This window comes from Xiphophorus couchianus, chromosome 23 (genome assembly GCF_001444195.1).
Source record: "Xiphophorus couchianus chromosome 23, X_couchianus-1.0, whole genome shotgun sequence".
NCBI lineage: Eukaryota > Metazoa > Chordata > Actinopteri > Cyprinodontiformes > Poeciliidae > Xiphophorus > Xiphophorus couchianus.
This window is the reverse complement of record NC_040250.1, coordinates 6,534,345-6,552,101: the sequence shown is the minus strand read 5'-3', so window position 1 is coordinate 6,552,101 and position 17,757 is coordinate 6,534,345. Positions and strand designations below refer to the sequence as shown.

At 39.4% G+C, this 17,757-nt stretch overlaps 1 protein-coding gene across 2 annotated transcripts in view; it reads left to right on the top strand.

Moving 5' to 3' along the window:
- The window catches only part of mrpl11 (mitochondrial ribosomal protein L11), a 77,579-nt gene that overhangs the window by 57,942 nt on the left and 1,880 nt on the right, over positions 1-17,757 (top strand). For both annotated transcript variants that reach the window (XM_028009444.1, XM_028009445.1), the window contains exons 3-4: positions 10,561-10,656; positions 17,531-17,624. In XM_028009444.1, coding sequence (XP_027865245.1) covers positions 10,561-10,656; positions 17,531-17,624 — 190 coding nt within the window. The remainder of the gene's footprint in view (positions 1-10,560; positions 10,657-17,530; positions 17,625-17,757) is intronic.

The following is a 17,757-nucleotide window of genomic DNA, read 5'->3' as shown; positions in this document are numbered from 1 at the left end:
AGGAATGGAGGAATATTTCAGAGCAGCGACTTACAGTTGTGATGTTTGTAATAATGAAAGCAGAGCGGCTCTTGGGGCCCCGGGCGAGCAAACCGTGCATGTTGAAGGTAACTGAGTTTTCTCAATGGAAATAAAAAATAATAATTTGATTTTTGTTTTGAAATTATTACCAGATGCATTAGTTTTTTTGTTGTTGTTTTTTAAAGAACTCACAACTCAACCGTGACAGTAAGTTTTTTTATTATTATTATTATTAAATATGGACATTTAAATGTGCAGTATGTAAATTTTATGATTTTTTTTTTTTTTGCATATTTGTTAAAACTGTCACAATGTCGTGACCAGTGACGTCAATAACGCGTTGCTGACGTCGGACCACTTTTTTCAGTAACCAGTAATCTAACGAGTTGCTGTTTCAAATCCAGTAGTCAGACTACAGTTACCTATTAAAATCACTATGCGTTACTATTTTCTATTGTGATCTAATTTTGTCTTGGGGAGTAATCACCGTTTCTATGCGACAGAAACAAACAATAGAGGGAAGAGGGAGATGCGCATTTTGTTGCTGGAAAAACAGGAACTATTTTGAGTTTCGCTCGCCAAGTCCGATTATTATAAGCACCTTTGTTTTTTGTGTTTTTTTCTAAAGTCGCTTGCAGATTTAATGAGTCGCGGTTTGCGGTTTTGGGCTTGGAAGTAATTAGACATAAACCCCAGAATTTGTCTGACATCCAGTTAGTTTTAGTCAGATTCTCCCTGTCCATCATTTCCCGGATGATCCGTTGTTCGGTTTTACCACTGTATGTGCTGTACAATGGCTGCTGGAAAAGACAAGTGTTTTGTTGTTGACTTACCATCCAAAAACCACTTGCTGCATTGTTGTCAATTGTACAGGAGGCTCTACTAATGCTTTTCAAAGATGTACAGTTGTATAGTTGTGTATCTGTCGGCAGCCATTTTTACTGGGGGGCGTGGCCAGGAGCGACTCATTTGTATTTAAAGTGACAAGACACCCTAAAAAAGCTCAAATCTCATTATCTAAGAATGATTTTGTGCACAAAAATATAATAAACATGTTTTGCGTCGCCCATAGAGCTAACCTAACCTGTTCAAGGATGCACCTTTAAATGTCAGTTTCAGATTATATTTGCTTTTCTGACTTTTAATGAACTATGCTTGTAAACAAGAGTTTCAACAAACATTATGATGCAGCTGATGGATTCCTATTCTTCCTGAGATCTGGTTCCTCCTGCTGACCGACGGGAGGTTTGGATATGACCCATATCAAAAACCGTCACTGCTTTCAGAACCTTTTTTTGTTTTTCTGCAGAAAGCTTATTTTACCCATCATCGCTTAAAGGAGAAGCAGCGGAAGTGGAGCGAAAGATGTTTCCAGCCTGCAGACAGAGTTACAGCTCCAAAAGCAGATGTTACAACTTTAATTAGCCCTTCTTCTGTTTGCTCATTCCTTCGTCACACGAGGAAATTATCCTTCTGTTCTAGATTAACTTCTTTTCGGCGGCTTTGTGCGTGTTCAAACAGGAGGATTGGGAATTTTCACAGATAGATTTTGTTGGGAAAAATGAATCTTTGGAAACGTCTGGCTCATTACGTCTTCAAGAATTCAATTTCGGTTCCTTTGTCAGACACATTTTGAATGTCACAGCGTCGCTGTAGCCTAAAGGTTTTAACATTTTTAGCCGGGGCTCAGGTCCTCAGCTCTGCTCATTTCTGAGGCTTACAGAGTGTTGGGTTTATTGTGGAGTGAGAGGTTTAATCAGACTGGAGAGAAGAGCGATGGAGAGTCATCTTTCTTGTCAGATTCAGCTCCCCGCTCCGATGACTTCCAAGAGAGGAGAGATTTTCCATTTTCCTCACTCCAGTGTTTTATTTTTTTATAATAGCATATGTGCTTTTCTTTCGTCTTCTCTTTTTTTCTCTCCATGCTGCTTCATCTCCTTTCCCTTCTTGTCTTCTTCCCACTGGGTGTGGTTGAAGGTCACTCGCTCACTGGCTCACTTTCGCAGAGGAAAAAAAATAAAAGATGGAGAGCTACAGAATAGACGAGTGGGCAGCCAGGCGGCCCGGCTGTCCACAGTACTGTGCACTCATCACTTTCTGCCTCGGACATGATTGGGGGAAGTTTGGAAGGACGCATGAGGTTACAGTCTGTCACTGCCGTGCAACACGCAGTGACCTCCACAAACACGCAGGAGTCATTTTCCTGCTCTTACTCCAACTTATCACGGCGAGAGGCCTCAACCAGAGATGTCGCCTGATTTTAACTCCAAACATTAATCTTCCTTGTCAAAATCTGGCTCTCGTGTTGCCCATAATTCAAGCTGATTGCCAACAGTTCTGCAGGTAGCTGATAATGAAGCCTGGAGCAGCTCGCCTCCAGCAGAGAGAAGGAGTTTCAGAGGCTTGTTCTGTGTAATCAATAAACAGAGCCGCACGAGAATCTGCAGAAAGGGGACAAACAGCGAGAGACAGAAATCCTCTTTGGTTTGTAGCAGAAGTGCATTTGAGCAACCTTTAGTTTTATGTGATGTGTGGTTGACAGCAAAACCTGGAATGTAACTTTTATAGCCGTTTCCTTTGCAGCAGGGATGCATGGAAACATTTTGTTCCCAGAATCTTGCAAGTTTGGTGCATTTTTTTGTTTTTTAGCTACAACAAAAAACCTTAAGTCAGGGGAAGAGTTATATTAATACACCTTTTTGTAGTTTATTAAACCTTTATATGAAGTACAAACGGCACTGACACAAACAGAGCAGGAGACGTATTCACACTAATTGAACATTTCCACATATTTGAATGTATTTTGTATTTTTCCTCCAACATGGCAGTCCTTTATAAAACCACCTTTTGCCAGAGTTGCAGCTAAAAGTCTCTGCCAGCTGAATCGGGGATGCACCGATTAATTTTTTTCACTTTCGATACCGATACAGATATCTGAGGTTTAATATCGTTTGATACCGATTCGGGTTAGTTACACCTTAAATAAAAAAAACACTGAAGTTTGTGGTCATAATGTGTTGGAAATGTGGAAAAGGTCAAGTGTTTCTGCAGCTTGTAGCAAAAAAAATTTTACACATGCAATGATTATTTTAAGGATGCTTATTGGTTCCCCGAAAAACGACAAAACACGGACATTATCATGAATCAGTAAAATCCCCACGGGCTGAACTTTAAAATTGGACGTTATGCTGTTAGCACTTAACTTTCACCAATAACTCAGGTGGAAGTGAGAGCGCTGCGCAATGCTAGCAACAAAATGACACAATGTGGCTTGAAAACATAATACGTCCCTTTAAGACGTATTACTAGAAACGAGACAAAAATGCTTTGTACATTTTGTGTTTTTGCAGTGGATTCATCCAATATTCTTAGAAAATAAGAAATCTGCAGGCAGACGTCAAACAAAATCTTTGAGGCTTTTGCTCTTGAAGATAAAAATCTCCCTGCTGCTCCATAAATACTCTGAGCGGTTTCCATGACAGACTCAAACCAGATGTCAGCAGGTCTCTTTGACTCCATCCCCTCACCTGACACTCCGGTTTGTGTGTGTGTGTGTGTGTGTGTGTGTGTGTCGATGCGTTATTTCTTCCCTCCATTCATCTCAGCCGCCTGCAGTTCAGCCGCCGCACGTGATTAATCATGTGAAGTGGCAAAAAGCACAACAGTGTGGCGTCTGTGAGGGCGGCCTAATGGAGTTGAAAATGGGATGTTTTGTAGTTGTGCGATCCATTTTGTTCGCCGCTCGCTCTACTTTCACCCAGCCCCTCAAAAGGCTGATTCTTCTTCTTCTTCTGGTGCCAGGTGCAAACAGAGCGGGGAGGTTGTGTCTATTTAGAGCAACAATAAAACCCCCGATGAATGAGAGGCTTACCTGGTTTTTGTTCTAAACACAAATCCCAGATTTGTTTTTGCTCCGCTGAGTTTCCACTGATTTGACCGGCTCTTTTCAAAATCGCTTTTATTTTCCACTGTCGTCTTTCCTGTCATTCATCCATTTGTTCTTTTCTTCTTTCGTCCATTCTTTCTTTCTTTTGCCATTTTCGTCCTTCTTTTCTTTCTTCCATCTTTCCATTTGTCTATTTTTTGTCTCTTGTTTTCTTTCTTGCTTTCTTCTTTTCATCCGTTCTTTTGTCTTTTCTTCTTTAGCCTTTCTTCCATTCATCCTTTCATCCATTCTTTTGTTCGTCTTTCACTTGTCCTTTTCTTTCTTGGATCCATCCTTTTTACTTTTGTCTTTCCTTCCTTCTTTCTCCCTGTTGCTTATCCATCCTTTATTCCTTCCTTGTCTAAATTAAACACCTGCAGCTTCACACTGAAATTCCTCAAACTGTTTGTTTTGTAAAAATATTTTCCTTTTTACAAATATCTGTTTTTTTCATACTTAAACATTTCAGATCATTAAATATTTTATATCAGACAAAGATAACCTGAATAAATTTAAAAAGTGGTTTAGCTCTTTTCCACTTGCTCTTTTATTTCACTCTGAAAATCGTTTCTATTTCCCGTTTTTAAATCTTGCACCCTGTAAAGCTCGGAGTTTATTTCCAGCGTTTAGCAGTGTGTGTCTCTTTAAACGGTGTTTTGTGGTTTTTGGTATCCTGGTTACCTCTGCCCCCTGCAGCCGAAGGGCTTCGGCGTGAAACCGGATCCGGCGCGGCGGGAAGCACGTGATAAAACGCCGCCGCAGATTAAATGAACGAGTTAATGAAGGTAATGAATGAGAGCGGTTCACACTAAAGGGTTTAATTAACCTCGCCTCCCTCCACCTCTTCTTCACTCCAACACCTCCGTCGCCATCGCAGACCTCCATGCCGACTGCCAGGGGTAATTCATCAGCTGCCCTCCAAGGCCAGGGGCAATTAATCCTGCTGCCTGCCCCGGCTTTTACCCCCAGACTTTATCTTCATATCTGATTGCTGCAACTTTCTGTCCTTTTTTCTCTCTCCTTCATTTTCATCCTTTCTTTCTTTTCTCTTTGTTCTGTCACTTGTTCTTCCTCTCTTTCTTTTTTTCAACCTTTCGTCCTTTCCTTTGTCCTTTATTTCTTTCATCCAGCCTTTCTTCCGTTCTTTCTTTCTTTTTTTATTTCTGTCATCCATTCATCATTTCATCCTTTCTTTCTTTCATCTCTTCTTTTACCCATTCTTTCTTTTTAGCATTTTGCCTGTTTTGTTCTTTTGTTCATCCTTCCTTTCATCCATTTTTTCTTTCTTTCTCTCATTCATCCTTCTTTTTGTCATTCCTTTCTTTCTTTTGGCTTTTCTTTCTTACTTTCATCTTGTCTCTTGTTCTTTCTTTGATCCTTTCATTCTTCCTTTCCTTGTTTCTTTCTGTCGTCCATCATCCTTTCTTTCTTCTTTCTTTTTTACTTTATCATACTTTCTCTTGTCCTTTATTTCTTTCATCCAGCCGTTCTTGTTTTCGTCCACCCATCCTTTCCTTCCTTCTTTTATTCAGCTTTGTTTCATAAAACTAATCATTCCAGTAAAGTCAAATACCTGCAGAGAAACACGGCAGTGGCAGCGTGATGCTTGGGGCCTGAAATCCTGAGGGACATTCAGCCACTCAACCATTTATTAAAGTTGGTTTGGAACCATTTCACCCTCAGTGAATCATTTTGTTTTCATTTGCTTGGTATCATAATTTATAAACGTCTCGATGTGACGACAAATGAGGAAGAGAAGAAGACGCTGCGCGTTTCCCCGCCGTCAGCAGCTCACATCTCCCCTCTAAAGCGTCTCATCAGAAGAAAACAAGGACGGAGCGTTCATGCATAAACATCGCAGCGCTCCCGCCCGTATTCATGAGGACCCTCCGTCCGCCACTGGTCTAACATTGACCACAGTCGCTCACCGCACTCTGACAGCCTCCATATACCTCAGCTGTCTCTTTCCCCCACTTCCACGCCAGCGCTACATCTTGTTAAAAAGAGTTAGTGAAGCTGAAAGGCCAATCACATTAACAGGGACGGAGTGTCAGAAAAGACAGCGGCGGCAGCAGCAAAAGGGTCGAATCAAACGGAAACTCCTCACATTTTAATTGCGAATGTCTAATTGCTCCCATAATTACGAGTAATAAAACTCATCCCGCCGCGCTGGTTTCGAATCGCAATTACTCAACTCCGCATTTGACAGCGAGGAAATATCGTCTTAGATTAGAGTCTAATCCCGCCGCCCAGGATCTCAAAGGGCTTTGAAGATGTCCTTGTCCACGGGCAGCGGCGTGGAAGGCCTCCGCCGCGGTTCAAGGGCTGCAGCCATTTTATTCTGGAGAGCTCCTAATCAGCCACGGTTGAGAAACAAGGGTTTATCCGGCAGCTTGAGCCTGTGGATGATTAGATGCTCAGATGCGGTGAGCAGGGTTAGCAATTTGGCCGGCGCATGGATGCTGCCGTTCCAGATCTCTTCTCGCTGATAAATGTCATGTGGAGCTGGAGGAGCCAACCATCAACGAGGTTTTCATGACATGCCAAACTCCGTGCTGCGTTCAAAGACTGCAGGACAGACCGGGTTCAGTGCCACAGATTACTGCACCTAAATTATTGAATCGTGTCATTTAGACGTTGGCCGGACGTCTACCAGCTGATCAGGCCTGGTCATTGGTTTCTAGCTCCACACTGCAAAAAAAAGCAAAATCTGGCTAAGTGTTTTGGTCTAGTTTCTAGTGCAAATATCTTAGTACACTTGAATAAAGACAAAACTAACTAAAAAGTAACTTTTCAGCAAGATGTAGGAACTTGTTTTAAGTCGACAATTCATTAATATTGATGAAAAATGTCTTGTTTCGAGTGAAATTATAAACAATTCCCTAACACAAGTTCCTATATCTTGCTGAAAAGTTACGGTTAAGCTAGTTTTGTCTTAATTCAAGTGTATTGGTATTTTTGGACTATAAACTAGACAAAACACTTGGTAAGATTTTGTGTATTTGCAGACTGAAGCTGTGTGTTGACTCTAGATTGTTCCTCTTTGCATCCAAAGATAATCACTCCAGTTTTGTTTCTGCTCAGCTGGAGAAAGTTACGGCGTCGCAGCGTTCAAATCTTCCTTCAGTTTAGCTCAAGAAGCTAACAAGTTGAGTTGGCCATTGTGTTCTAGCAAAAAAACCTTTTACATCTTTGTTGTATGAAGACATTTTCAACAATTTAATCCTCCCAACGTTTTGGTAACAGTTTTTTAGACAAATTTACTTTTTCCATTGGCAGATTATTTAACTTAAAACATGGGGAAATGTCTTGTTATAAGTGAAATAATCTGAGAATGGAACTAGTTATTTTTCATCAATATTAAGGAATTAATGACGTAAAATAAGCTCTTATATTTAGCTGAAAATGTACTTTTAATTAGTTTTGTCTTATTGAAAATGTTTTTGCAGTAGAAACCAGATTAAAAATATGCTTAAGATTTCTTGCAGTGTGTGTTGAATCTGAGCTCAGACACCGCCAGATAAGATCCTTTATGGCAAAGAGAAACCTCGAGTCAAATCTTCTAAATCGGGTCAAAATCCGCCTCCATTTGCCTTACTGTAGAACTAGGAGATACAGATGTTAAATGCAGGACCAGATGGACGCAGACAGATGCATCTGTACTTTTCTAAATCAGCTTATTGCATACTAATCGTCTCTTTCTGGTGGGTCATGTCCGTGACTCTCTTTGCTTCTTTTCACGTATTTTCGCTTTGACAGTCCGTGCCTCTCTATCTTTAGCGCTCTTCCCGCTACTATCTGCGCTTAAGCACGTTTTAGAGGTGTCGGGCTTTATCTCCTGGCCTTTTTTCATGGCTTTGTGTGGCGAATGAAAGCCTGTCTGAGTCTGTTGGAGAGATCATTATCCGACAGGGGCTGAACAGAGGGAAAGGAGCTGGTGCTGAATGTGCAAGGCAGAGCCTGAGGGTTTGCTTTGACTCATGCCCAACATCACAGCCTTTATATTAATCCATATTTAATTAGACTTTCCTGTACCGCTCCATCCCTCCTTGTTTACCTTTCCTGTGTTGTTTTATGAGAGGGGGAGAAGCTTGTCACATGGGATTACGATTAATTAGTAGGACGGGGAAGGAAGGTAAAGCCTGAGGACTCCAGGGACGGGGTGTGTTTCATTCCTCCTTTATGATCTTCTAATCTGGATTAAAAAAATCCAACCTGCTTGTTATTTTAACATCACTTTGTTCTGTTTGCAAAGAGAAGCGAGCAGGAAACGCGGATCATTTTAGGCACTAATGAAGTGACAGAGATGCAGCGACTGATTTGCATTCATCAGGTGCTTCCTGGAACCTTCAGTGGAGAGATGATGTTCGGAAAAGTTGCCGCTCCGTTAGCTTTGTATAAATGTCTTTACCCAGCCCGTCATTGACGGATGTCTCAGGGTGACTGACTTTTCATCAGAGTCATTATTAAAGCGGGTTCTGCCCTGTTGTGGAGCAGCAGAGGCTCACAACTCCATTAAACTTTGTATAAAAAACCGTTTTTTCCCCTTTTCTCCCTCTCATTTCTAAAATGAACACTTCAATCAGCATGTTGCCTTTGGGGAAAGATGGCGGGTGAAGGTCAGCTTAAAATTCAGCTGCATTAATTTGATTCTTTATTAGTCTTTGCCCCTGATTTCAGCTGCGAAGAGAAACGCAGCGTTGGCCGGGTGTTGACTTAATGTCACCCATCCATTTTGCTTTCGCTCCGTTGGCCTTGCAGGAGCCAGGAAAATGGAAACTCGTTCATCACCGGGTCGCTCTGGCTCTGGGCCCCAACATGCATTCAGTCATAGCTGCGGTGACAGCGCGGCCTGGACTCACTTCCTGGACCGCTCACATGTATGGATTAGGCTTGCGACTAATGATTACTTCAGGGCGTTCCCACACCTGATAGTCCGATAGACTCAGTTCAATTGGGGATCAAAATTGCAACATTTGTGACATTTTCAGCTGTTGGGTTTCTTTCCGCTGTTTCAAAGGATCCAAACTAATTGGAAAACCTGTTCCCCTCCTCACCTGTGGTGGCGCTGCACCAGGAAAGAAAGAAACGACACAAAAGCCTCAGATGAAGCCTCTGAGCACAACTTTCTCTTCACAAAATGTAAACAAAAATGGAGTAGCGTCAAATTTTAACGGTTGTAGGATTTTGTCTTTGGTAAAAAAAAAAAAAAAGCATGAACCATTTCTTCTGCGAATAGTGGACTGACACATTTATTTTAGCTCCATTGACCCAGAATGCCAAGCGGTTTCATCCACTTCCTGCTTTTGGAGCAGTCTCTGATATGCGTGATGTTTCGATATGCATTTGAACCGCATATCAGGTTTGTAGGTGAACCAGAGTCCGCCTTTTTGGTTCACATTAGAGTCTGGTTGCGCATTCACACCTCGCCAAATGAACTGGACTTTGTTGGGATAAGAACTAGAAGTTGATTAAAGCAAACTAAATATAACTGCTGTGAGTGCACTCTTAGTCCGCTTTAATTGAATTCCAGTTCGTTTGGGGACGTGTGAATGCACAATCAAACTCTGGTCTGCCTACGAACCTTGGTTTATGTTTGATTGAAGTGACTCTGGTGCGGTTCAAATGCATAATGTGAATGACAGGCAGAGCGGAGGCTGCTCCAGAAACAGGAAGTGGACTACAGCGCAAGGCATTCTGGGGAAATACAACCAAAACAAACGTAAGAGTCTAGCGCTAGCGAGAGCAACTGCTTGTGGTCTTTTACCAAACACAAAAGAGAAATCCTACACCTGCAAAAATCTGATGCTTGTTTATAGGTTTTCATGTTTTTTCCTTCTGTAGTTTTTGTTGCAGCGCCCCCACAGGTGAGGAGGTGAACAGGTTTTTCAAAAGTTTTGGTTCATTTGACAGTGCAGTGAGAAAGCGAGCCGCAGCAGCTGAAAATGTAGCAAAGGTTTCAATTTTGGCTTACTGGACTATGAAGTGAGAAAACACCCTAAAGTAATCAATTATTCTATTAATTATTCTGACGATTAATCAATTAATTGGATAAAAAATTGGCACATTCAACTGATTTCTCATTTAACTTCTTAGGTTTTTTTCTATCCAATATTATAAATTAATTAAAGGATGCAAATAAAATAAATTATTCAATTCTTATTTTTAGACAAGAAAAGAGACACTTTATTGCCTAAAATGCAATCATATTTCATTCCTTTTAGTGAAGCTACAGGCAAAGCTAAAGCTGTGTCACTTGAGTTTTGGATAAAACATATTTACAGGCAAAGGTGTTTTTATCTTAAATAGAAAATATAAATATATTTGTACAGTTTTGACTGAATAACTGATGTGAATATGTTTTTTTCAGTCTATATACTCCAGATTATGATTAATCGATTACTAAATTAGTTGACAATTAATCGCTTTGAATCCGATTAATCGTTTCAGCCCTATGTGGATATAGTTGAGCGTTTGACGGGTTGACTGACAGCAGCTGTGCCATCTGTATTCTGACTGATATTCAGCTGGATGATCTGTGAGCTCATGCATTTTAAATGCAGCCGTTCATCGTTTTTTCATGTTTATCTCTCTTTTTTTTCTATAAAATGCAGAAAGGGATTCCCATCGGGCAGTTCTGCAAGGACTTCAATGAGAAAACCAAAGAGCTGAAAGAAGGCATCCCACTTCCCATCAAGATCCACGTCAAGGTGCGTTTCTTTAACCCATCTCTGACCCTCCTCTCTTAACACCCATCCCTCCCACAAATGGGGTTAATCCCACTGCAAGCTGCATAGCATCACTGGAGCGCCTCCATAATTCATACTCCACCACTGAAGTAAGCCTTTCTATTTGCATTCATTAATGAAGCAACAATGCCCAGAGGAGCTTGGAGTCAAGAGGCATTAAACACACAGAGGAGACGGGACTTACTCAGAAAATGGGTGTTAGTTTGTATTTTACTCCAGCAGATATTGTTTTGACTCGTCATACCTCCTCCTCACTTTGTGTGTTGTTTCAAATCAGGAGTTGTGTCCTCCCAGTCGGCTGAATGTGAGTTATAATGAGATTTGTGCTGAAAAGAGGGGGGGTGAGCCTAATCCTTTAAAAGGCATGAATTTAGTCTCCGATGCAATATCCAGCAACAGCTCTGCCAGCACAGCAGGGGCTTACGCATTAGTGCCATCTGCTGGTGGGTGTTGTAGCTCTGCGTGCTGGGTTTATTATAGATGTGTTCGTTTTACTGCTGCATTTCAGCTGCGGCGCATCAGCGGCTTCCAGCAGATCACTTTAAAGGACGAATGAGCAGTTTGGGCAGATGGAGCCAAACGTTTCTGTGCGTTAAATAAGAAGTCTGAAGCCACAGGGCAACAGATGGAGATGGCTGTGCAAACATTTATGCCACTTCTTACATTTTCAGCATGTTTTGTTGAGTTTTATCTAAGAGATAAACTGAAAATGATCCTCACTTTATGAATTAGAATGAAAATGATTCATGATTTTCATTTTTTAACCAACGAGAACCTGTAAAATGTGGCTTTTGGCTAAAGAAAATTATAAAATGACCTCATTTTTAAATAAGTTGTGCATTTATTGCAATATATTTGAGGGTTGGTTGGTGGGACTGAAAACATCACAATAATTTTATACGTTTCTTATCAGTTTTTTATTTAAAAATATCCAAAATGCTGCCAAACTGGTGATATGACCTTTATTTTTATCCATAGTTTCCACCTGAGCTGTTCTACTTTTCTCCTTCCCAGTATTTTTATTTTTAAGCAGCTATGGGGCGCAGCAGCATGACGGCGTATTAGGGCCATCGTGAATACAAAAAAGGAGTAAATTTCTGCCAAAAACTCAAACATTTTCAGATTAATCTCAGAAATTTTCAAGAAAAAACAAGAAGTTTCAAAGTTTGAAGAGTTGAAGATTTGCTTGAAAAAAAATTTCTGGAAATTTCAAAAGTCAGTTTTTGAGTTTTTTCTAGAAAATCTTTGATTTCTTAAACTCAGAAATTTCCAAGTCTTCTCACAAAGATTTCTAAGATAAACCAAAAAAAAATTTCTCCCAAATTTTAAATTTTTGGAGCTCAGAAATTTCCTTGTCTTTTCTAGAAAGTTTTTGGCGGAAATTATAAATTTTTTAAAAAGTTTACCATGACCCTAATACAGTATGTTGTTGTACAACAGAAATCGAGTTGCACATAAGTGGCATATAAAGCGACTTACGACTCGACTCAGACTCGCGATTTGAAACTTGTGAACAGTTTTGTATTTTTAATGATTTCTTTCTGTTTTGTTTAAAATCTCTACTTCTAATCCTATGTAGCTAAATTAGTGTCAAAAAGATTCACGAAGCAAAAAAAAGGATTTGTAAATGTACACCATGGTTCACAGTGCATAAATGCGTTCCTCGACATTCACATATATGTAAGCAGTTTCTCTAATCTACACATTTCAAACTGCACAACTAGAAATACAGCGGAGATACAACTCAGCAAATCCACAAGTTCACGGGTCATCCCGCATGATGATGTAATTTAAAGAAATTACATGATATTTTGTGGTTTTATTGTGACAAAATGTGCAAAGTCCAGGGGGTGTGAATACTTTTTTGATACACTCCACACTTTCCAGTGATTTTTACCCTTCCGACTGTGAATTTGAGCTGCTCATTTGTATGCTGCGCTCCAGCGTTTCAGCTGGCAATAAAGGATCACTGTGACACATCACAATGCATAAATAAATATTGAATTAACTGCGGCTGTGCCAACAGAGGGAGCTGCATTGTCCTTCTCTCAGTCTGGCGACGGTTTGTTCAGCAGTTGCTCTTCATCGGTTTAATAAAGACTGAGAAGTTCGAGGTACATTCGAGTTTAAAGACGCTTGTTGCTGCGAGACTGATGAAGATGTAACAGTAGTCATCAGTTAACAGGCGGCAGAGTTCATCACAGACGCAAATATGAGCAAGGTTAACAGATAAATATCACCAGGAGCGGTGACAGTAAACATGGTGGTAAATGGATGCATGAGAAACTAGGGTTTTCTTTTTAAGTAGTGAGCAGAAATAATGCTAATATGTTTTTCTTTTAACGAGCCAGACTTTCTGGTTATCGCTCCTTAATCAATACTTCTCCTGACTTATTTAAAGGTGCTTTGCAGGTTTTCTTTGGACTCTGTTTTTTCACTCTTCAAGTCGACCATATGCAGAACAGAAAATATTTAAGCTCCATCAAGGTCATTTCAATTCATCTGAAAGCTGGTGTATAAGGAAGTATCTACTGAAGGATGATGAATAAAGCTGCAGTATGTGACTTTTGTGAAAAATAATTGTTACCATGTCATAACAGATTGGTATGAGACAGAAAATCTGTGAAAAAATGTATCTCCTCTGCCCTTCTCCCAATGCAAATTACAAACAACCAATCAGAACTGGGAGGCGGGTCTTAGTGTTGTCAATCACCCTCCGTGTGGCGCTGATGGTTATGCTGAAGCCACCAATCCCAGTGGATAAACGGTTTTCCTGTAATGGTAAGATGTTACCACCATTACCACATTTAGCAGTGAGTACATAAGGTTGATTGGCAGCGCTAAGACCCTCCTCCTGGCTCTGATTGGTTGTTTTAGCTGCATTTCTTCAGACTGCAATAGTAGCTCAGGGAATAGGAGGAAGAAATCGATCTTTTCACAGTATCTGTCTCATACTGTCACAAAATGGTGACAGTTTTAACAAATATGTAAAAACACATCTTTTAAATTTAAAGGTTACATACTGCACCTTTAAATTCTGTATCAGAAGTATTTCTTAGAGACATGACATTCAGACACTGTTCATCTGCTCTTAAGACATCTGTGGACTGAGTCAGGTTCACTTTCTATGGAAAAGAAAAACAAAAACCACACAGTTAATGGTTTTCTAAAGCAAAGGGAAGCACAATTACAGCCATATCTTCAGTATTCTTACAGTATGCAGGGTAATACAAACCAGTAAGATATGATGTTCATATTTATGTAATATTAAAGGGAATAAATCCACATTTTGGATGTCTTTCTTTACTTCCATTTGGGTTTCTGCTGCTCATGAAAACAGGCCAAATGCTCAAAAAAATCAATAAAAATAAGTTTTCTTGTGTCTCGAAGATGAGTTGTTTCAAAAACCTCTGGAATGTAACGTCACAAATCAGCAGGCACTGCCCAGACGGTTACCTAGCAACCCCAGCAGGACTCCACTTGTCTCCTAGCAACCCACTGGAAGGCCTTGCCAGCAGAAGCTTATTTTGATTTAAAGTGACAAGAGGCCCTAAAACAGACTAAAATCTCATTATCTATTATCTGTGCACACAAAATGTAATGTAATGTTTTGTATATAAAACTGATCTCTCCTAATCTGTACAAGGAAGCATAATAAGTAACCTTTATTAGTGTTGTAATATTAAACAGTGTCTTCATTTACATTAATACAGTAGTTATTAAAACATTTCAGCCAACATAAAAAGCAAACTAATATTAGTCTGGTAAACAACTAGTAGTTTTATTTTAGTAATAGCTGAAACTCATGACGTTATAGAAAGTATAATGTTTGGACAAAACTAGGCAGATGTCTTCATCTCCTTTGCTGCACTATTTTAGTTGCTAAGATACTCAGGAGTATTTCTCACAATTGTTTTTTTAGAGATGTTTTAAAAACTCCCGCACAGAAGCTGTTGTTATTCTTTTATTTATTTCCCCCCCTCGTCATAAAAGCCCCGGTGAACATGTTTGTTTTATTTTATAAAAATTGTTGAAAAACTCCTGTCTGGACATTCAACGAGAAATAACAAGCAACGGCTTCTGCCTAGATGGAGAAAAATTCAGTTTCCTCTGCTGAAAGGTCACTGCTGGTAGATAACTCGATGCTGATGACAAATCACCAGCTCCGCCGGGTCGCCTCAGTCCAGCCCACAGTCGACTGTTTGCTGTTTTATATGAGACAGATAAAAATTGATCCAAAGCAAACTTTTCACCAGATGATTTATTGATTGGATCAGTGTGTCGACTTTTGTTTTTACAGCGAGGTGGCAGAGAAAAAAGGGTCAGAATAACTCAGTGAGGCTGATGAGATTATTTTTACTCTGCTCCTGAGGGCAGCATGGAGAGCAAAGAGGAAAATAGAAATACAGCCAGTGAGTTTATTATCATTTTATGAGGATGTGGAGTTTTCTGTCGTCTTCAGAGTCAGCTGGGGCGTCTTATCAAATTACCGGGGGACTAAATGAGTGTAAAAGACGCTTTTAGTGGAGATTATTCACACATAACAAGGTCCAAACTCAGTGGTTTGTTTCTGTCTTAAAAGCTTTCTCTGCTGTAAAGAGAACCAGCAAAGATGTGAATAAAAACAAACTGTTCTTCTGAGGATTCATATGAGACCAAAATAATCTAAAGAGGAGCAAACTTAGCATTTAAAATCTTTTAAAACTTGGCAAATCATCCAGGGTTTGGATGGAAACCAGCATCTCTGCAGATCCTGTAATACAGACTCTGTCCTTTGGTGTTTACGTTGAAATTAAGAGGAAATTAGTGACCAGGTTTTGGCGTTTTGGTGATCTGGAGCGTGCGCTGCGAATGGGGTTAAAAGAAAAATAAAGTAGCAATAACCTTAGATAAGCAACTGTTGTTACCCAATTAAGAAATGCCATTGCACCAGAAAATATGAAAAAAGTAATGAAAAGCAAGGATTTAAAAATATGTATGCTTAAAAGACAAAACAAAAGAAGCTTTTTTCACAGAAAATTTAACAACTTATGGAAAAAAAGCAGAGATAATTTAAAAATAAAATTTTCCAAAGATCATTTGGTTTATTGTTTTCTGTTTGTTTACAGAAAAATATTTTTAAAACATATGAAATACCAGTTTAGCACAAAACTAAAAACAAAAAAATTATAATTTAGTTTTCTCAAAACAGAATAGAAAAACAGAAACATTTTAAATAATTATCTTACAAAAACATTAATCTTTATTTTAAAAAAGTACAATTTAAAAGATAAAAAATTATGTATTTATTTATAAATATATTTCTAAAGAACACAGAGAAAGGTAATATAAAATATTTTATTTAAATGCAAAAATATGAAGTAAATACAATATATTTGTATTTCATCAGTTTGTTCATATTCTTAGAATACATTTTAGAAAAACACAAAAAATGTGGTTTTGGCCTCAGAATTGTGTCGATTTTCAACAATTGTTTAAAACGGATTCAGTTTGAAACAGAAAACAGACCAATTTTCAGACTCATAAATTTGAAAGTTATCGTTGTAAATCAATGTTCCTGTCGAGGTAAAAATAAGGTCTTCTTCGCCACATCCTGTAAAAACAGAGTGGAGGACACTTCGCCCCCGCAGATAAAACCATCTGTAGGTTCTGGGCCCCAGATCGCTCCAGCTGGTCTCTTGTTTGGCTCTTTTCCTCTGCTGTTTGGTATTCTTGCCTTGACTCTGGCAATCTTAAAGAGTTACTGAGTAGAGGTTGTGCTCAAACTATTACACAAGAAATAAAACTGTGCATAAATTAGTCTGCGCTTATTTTCTTCCCCACTTGAATTCACTAAGCCATTACAAAACGGCCACTGTTCAATTCAGAAACAATTTTTCTATTCAAACGGTGTAAAAATTCTGTTTAAATTGTGTGACTGACCAGAGGAAGACGGTAAACAAGCTGAGAATTTATGTAAAATAGTTCTAGAAGGTTCCATATTGTAGCAAATGTGACGTCACACTTCATGAACTTTGTAACTGACAGCCACTCCGGCAGGCGGTTGCTATGGAGTTGCTACGGCAACAATAAAGACGCCACAAGCTTAGAACTAGCTCTCGCCTCGTTCCAATCCAACTTATATTACAGCTACTACTCAGTTACAGTTTTTGAGCACTCTATACTAGGATAAATATCAGTGGTATATACTGTAGTACTTACTGCCGAACTAGCAAATTTAGCTTAGCTAATGTAGCTTTTATCTGCTAGCTAATACGGACATGTAGCCTACGTGTTTGTTATTACATGTACTTCCTCTGCCAGTCACCAGAACCTCGTTATTCACATGAAGAGTTTGTACATCCTTAAAAATTTATTTAAATATTGATTCATAAATAAATAAATAAATTGATATAAATTAATAAATAAATTGATACATTCAGGTCATGTTGTAGGCACTCTTCGTGTTCAGTAGGTAGTGAACTGTATGCAATTGGAAGCAGCTTGTCCACGTTGTCTGACATATTTCCATTATCTATCTCATTTGGGTCGATCCCAACAGCGGTAATTTTGTTATATACTTTCTTTTTGTTTGTCTTGAATCCACGGTTTATCTATGCTTTGCACTGCATTTACTTACCAAGATGGCGGTTCAGTGGCATAGCTCACTTCTGGCCCAGACTTGTGGGAACTATGTATTTCTTACAAATAAATCAATTCTAGTATTTGTAAAATTTCTGCAAAATTCCATTGACATACAATTAAATTTGTGGTTCTGATGTGTGCAAATATAAATAATTGTGATGAAATGATGAGTTGCGTTTTTTTATGATGAATTGTTGCTCTGTCTCCGCAGCCTGACAGAACATATGATCTGAAGATCGGCCAGCCCACCGTCTCATTCTTCCTCAAACAGGCAGCAGGAATCGCTAAAGGTGCCGGCAAGACAGGTGAGAGCGTTGTGTCCTCTAACCTGGCTGTGGCAGGAATCGCTCCATGTAGTCGGTGTTGAGATGTTTTATTCATGAGAAGAGGGAGCACTGCAGCTCACACTGGAAGAAGATTTTTCATGGATTTCCACCT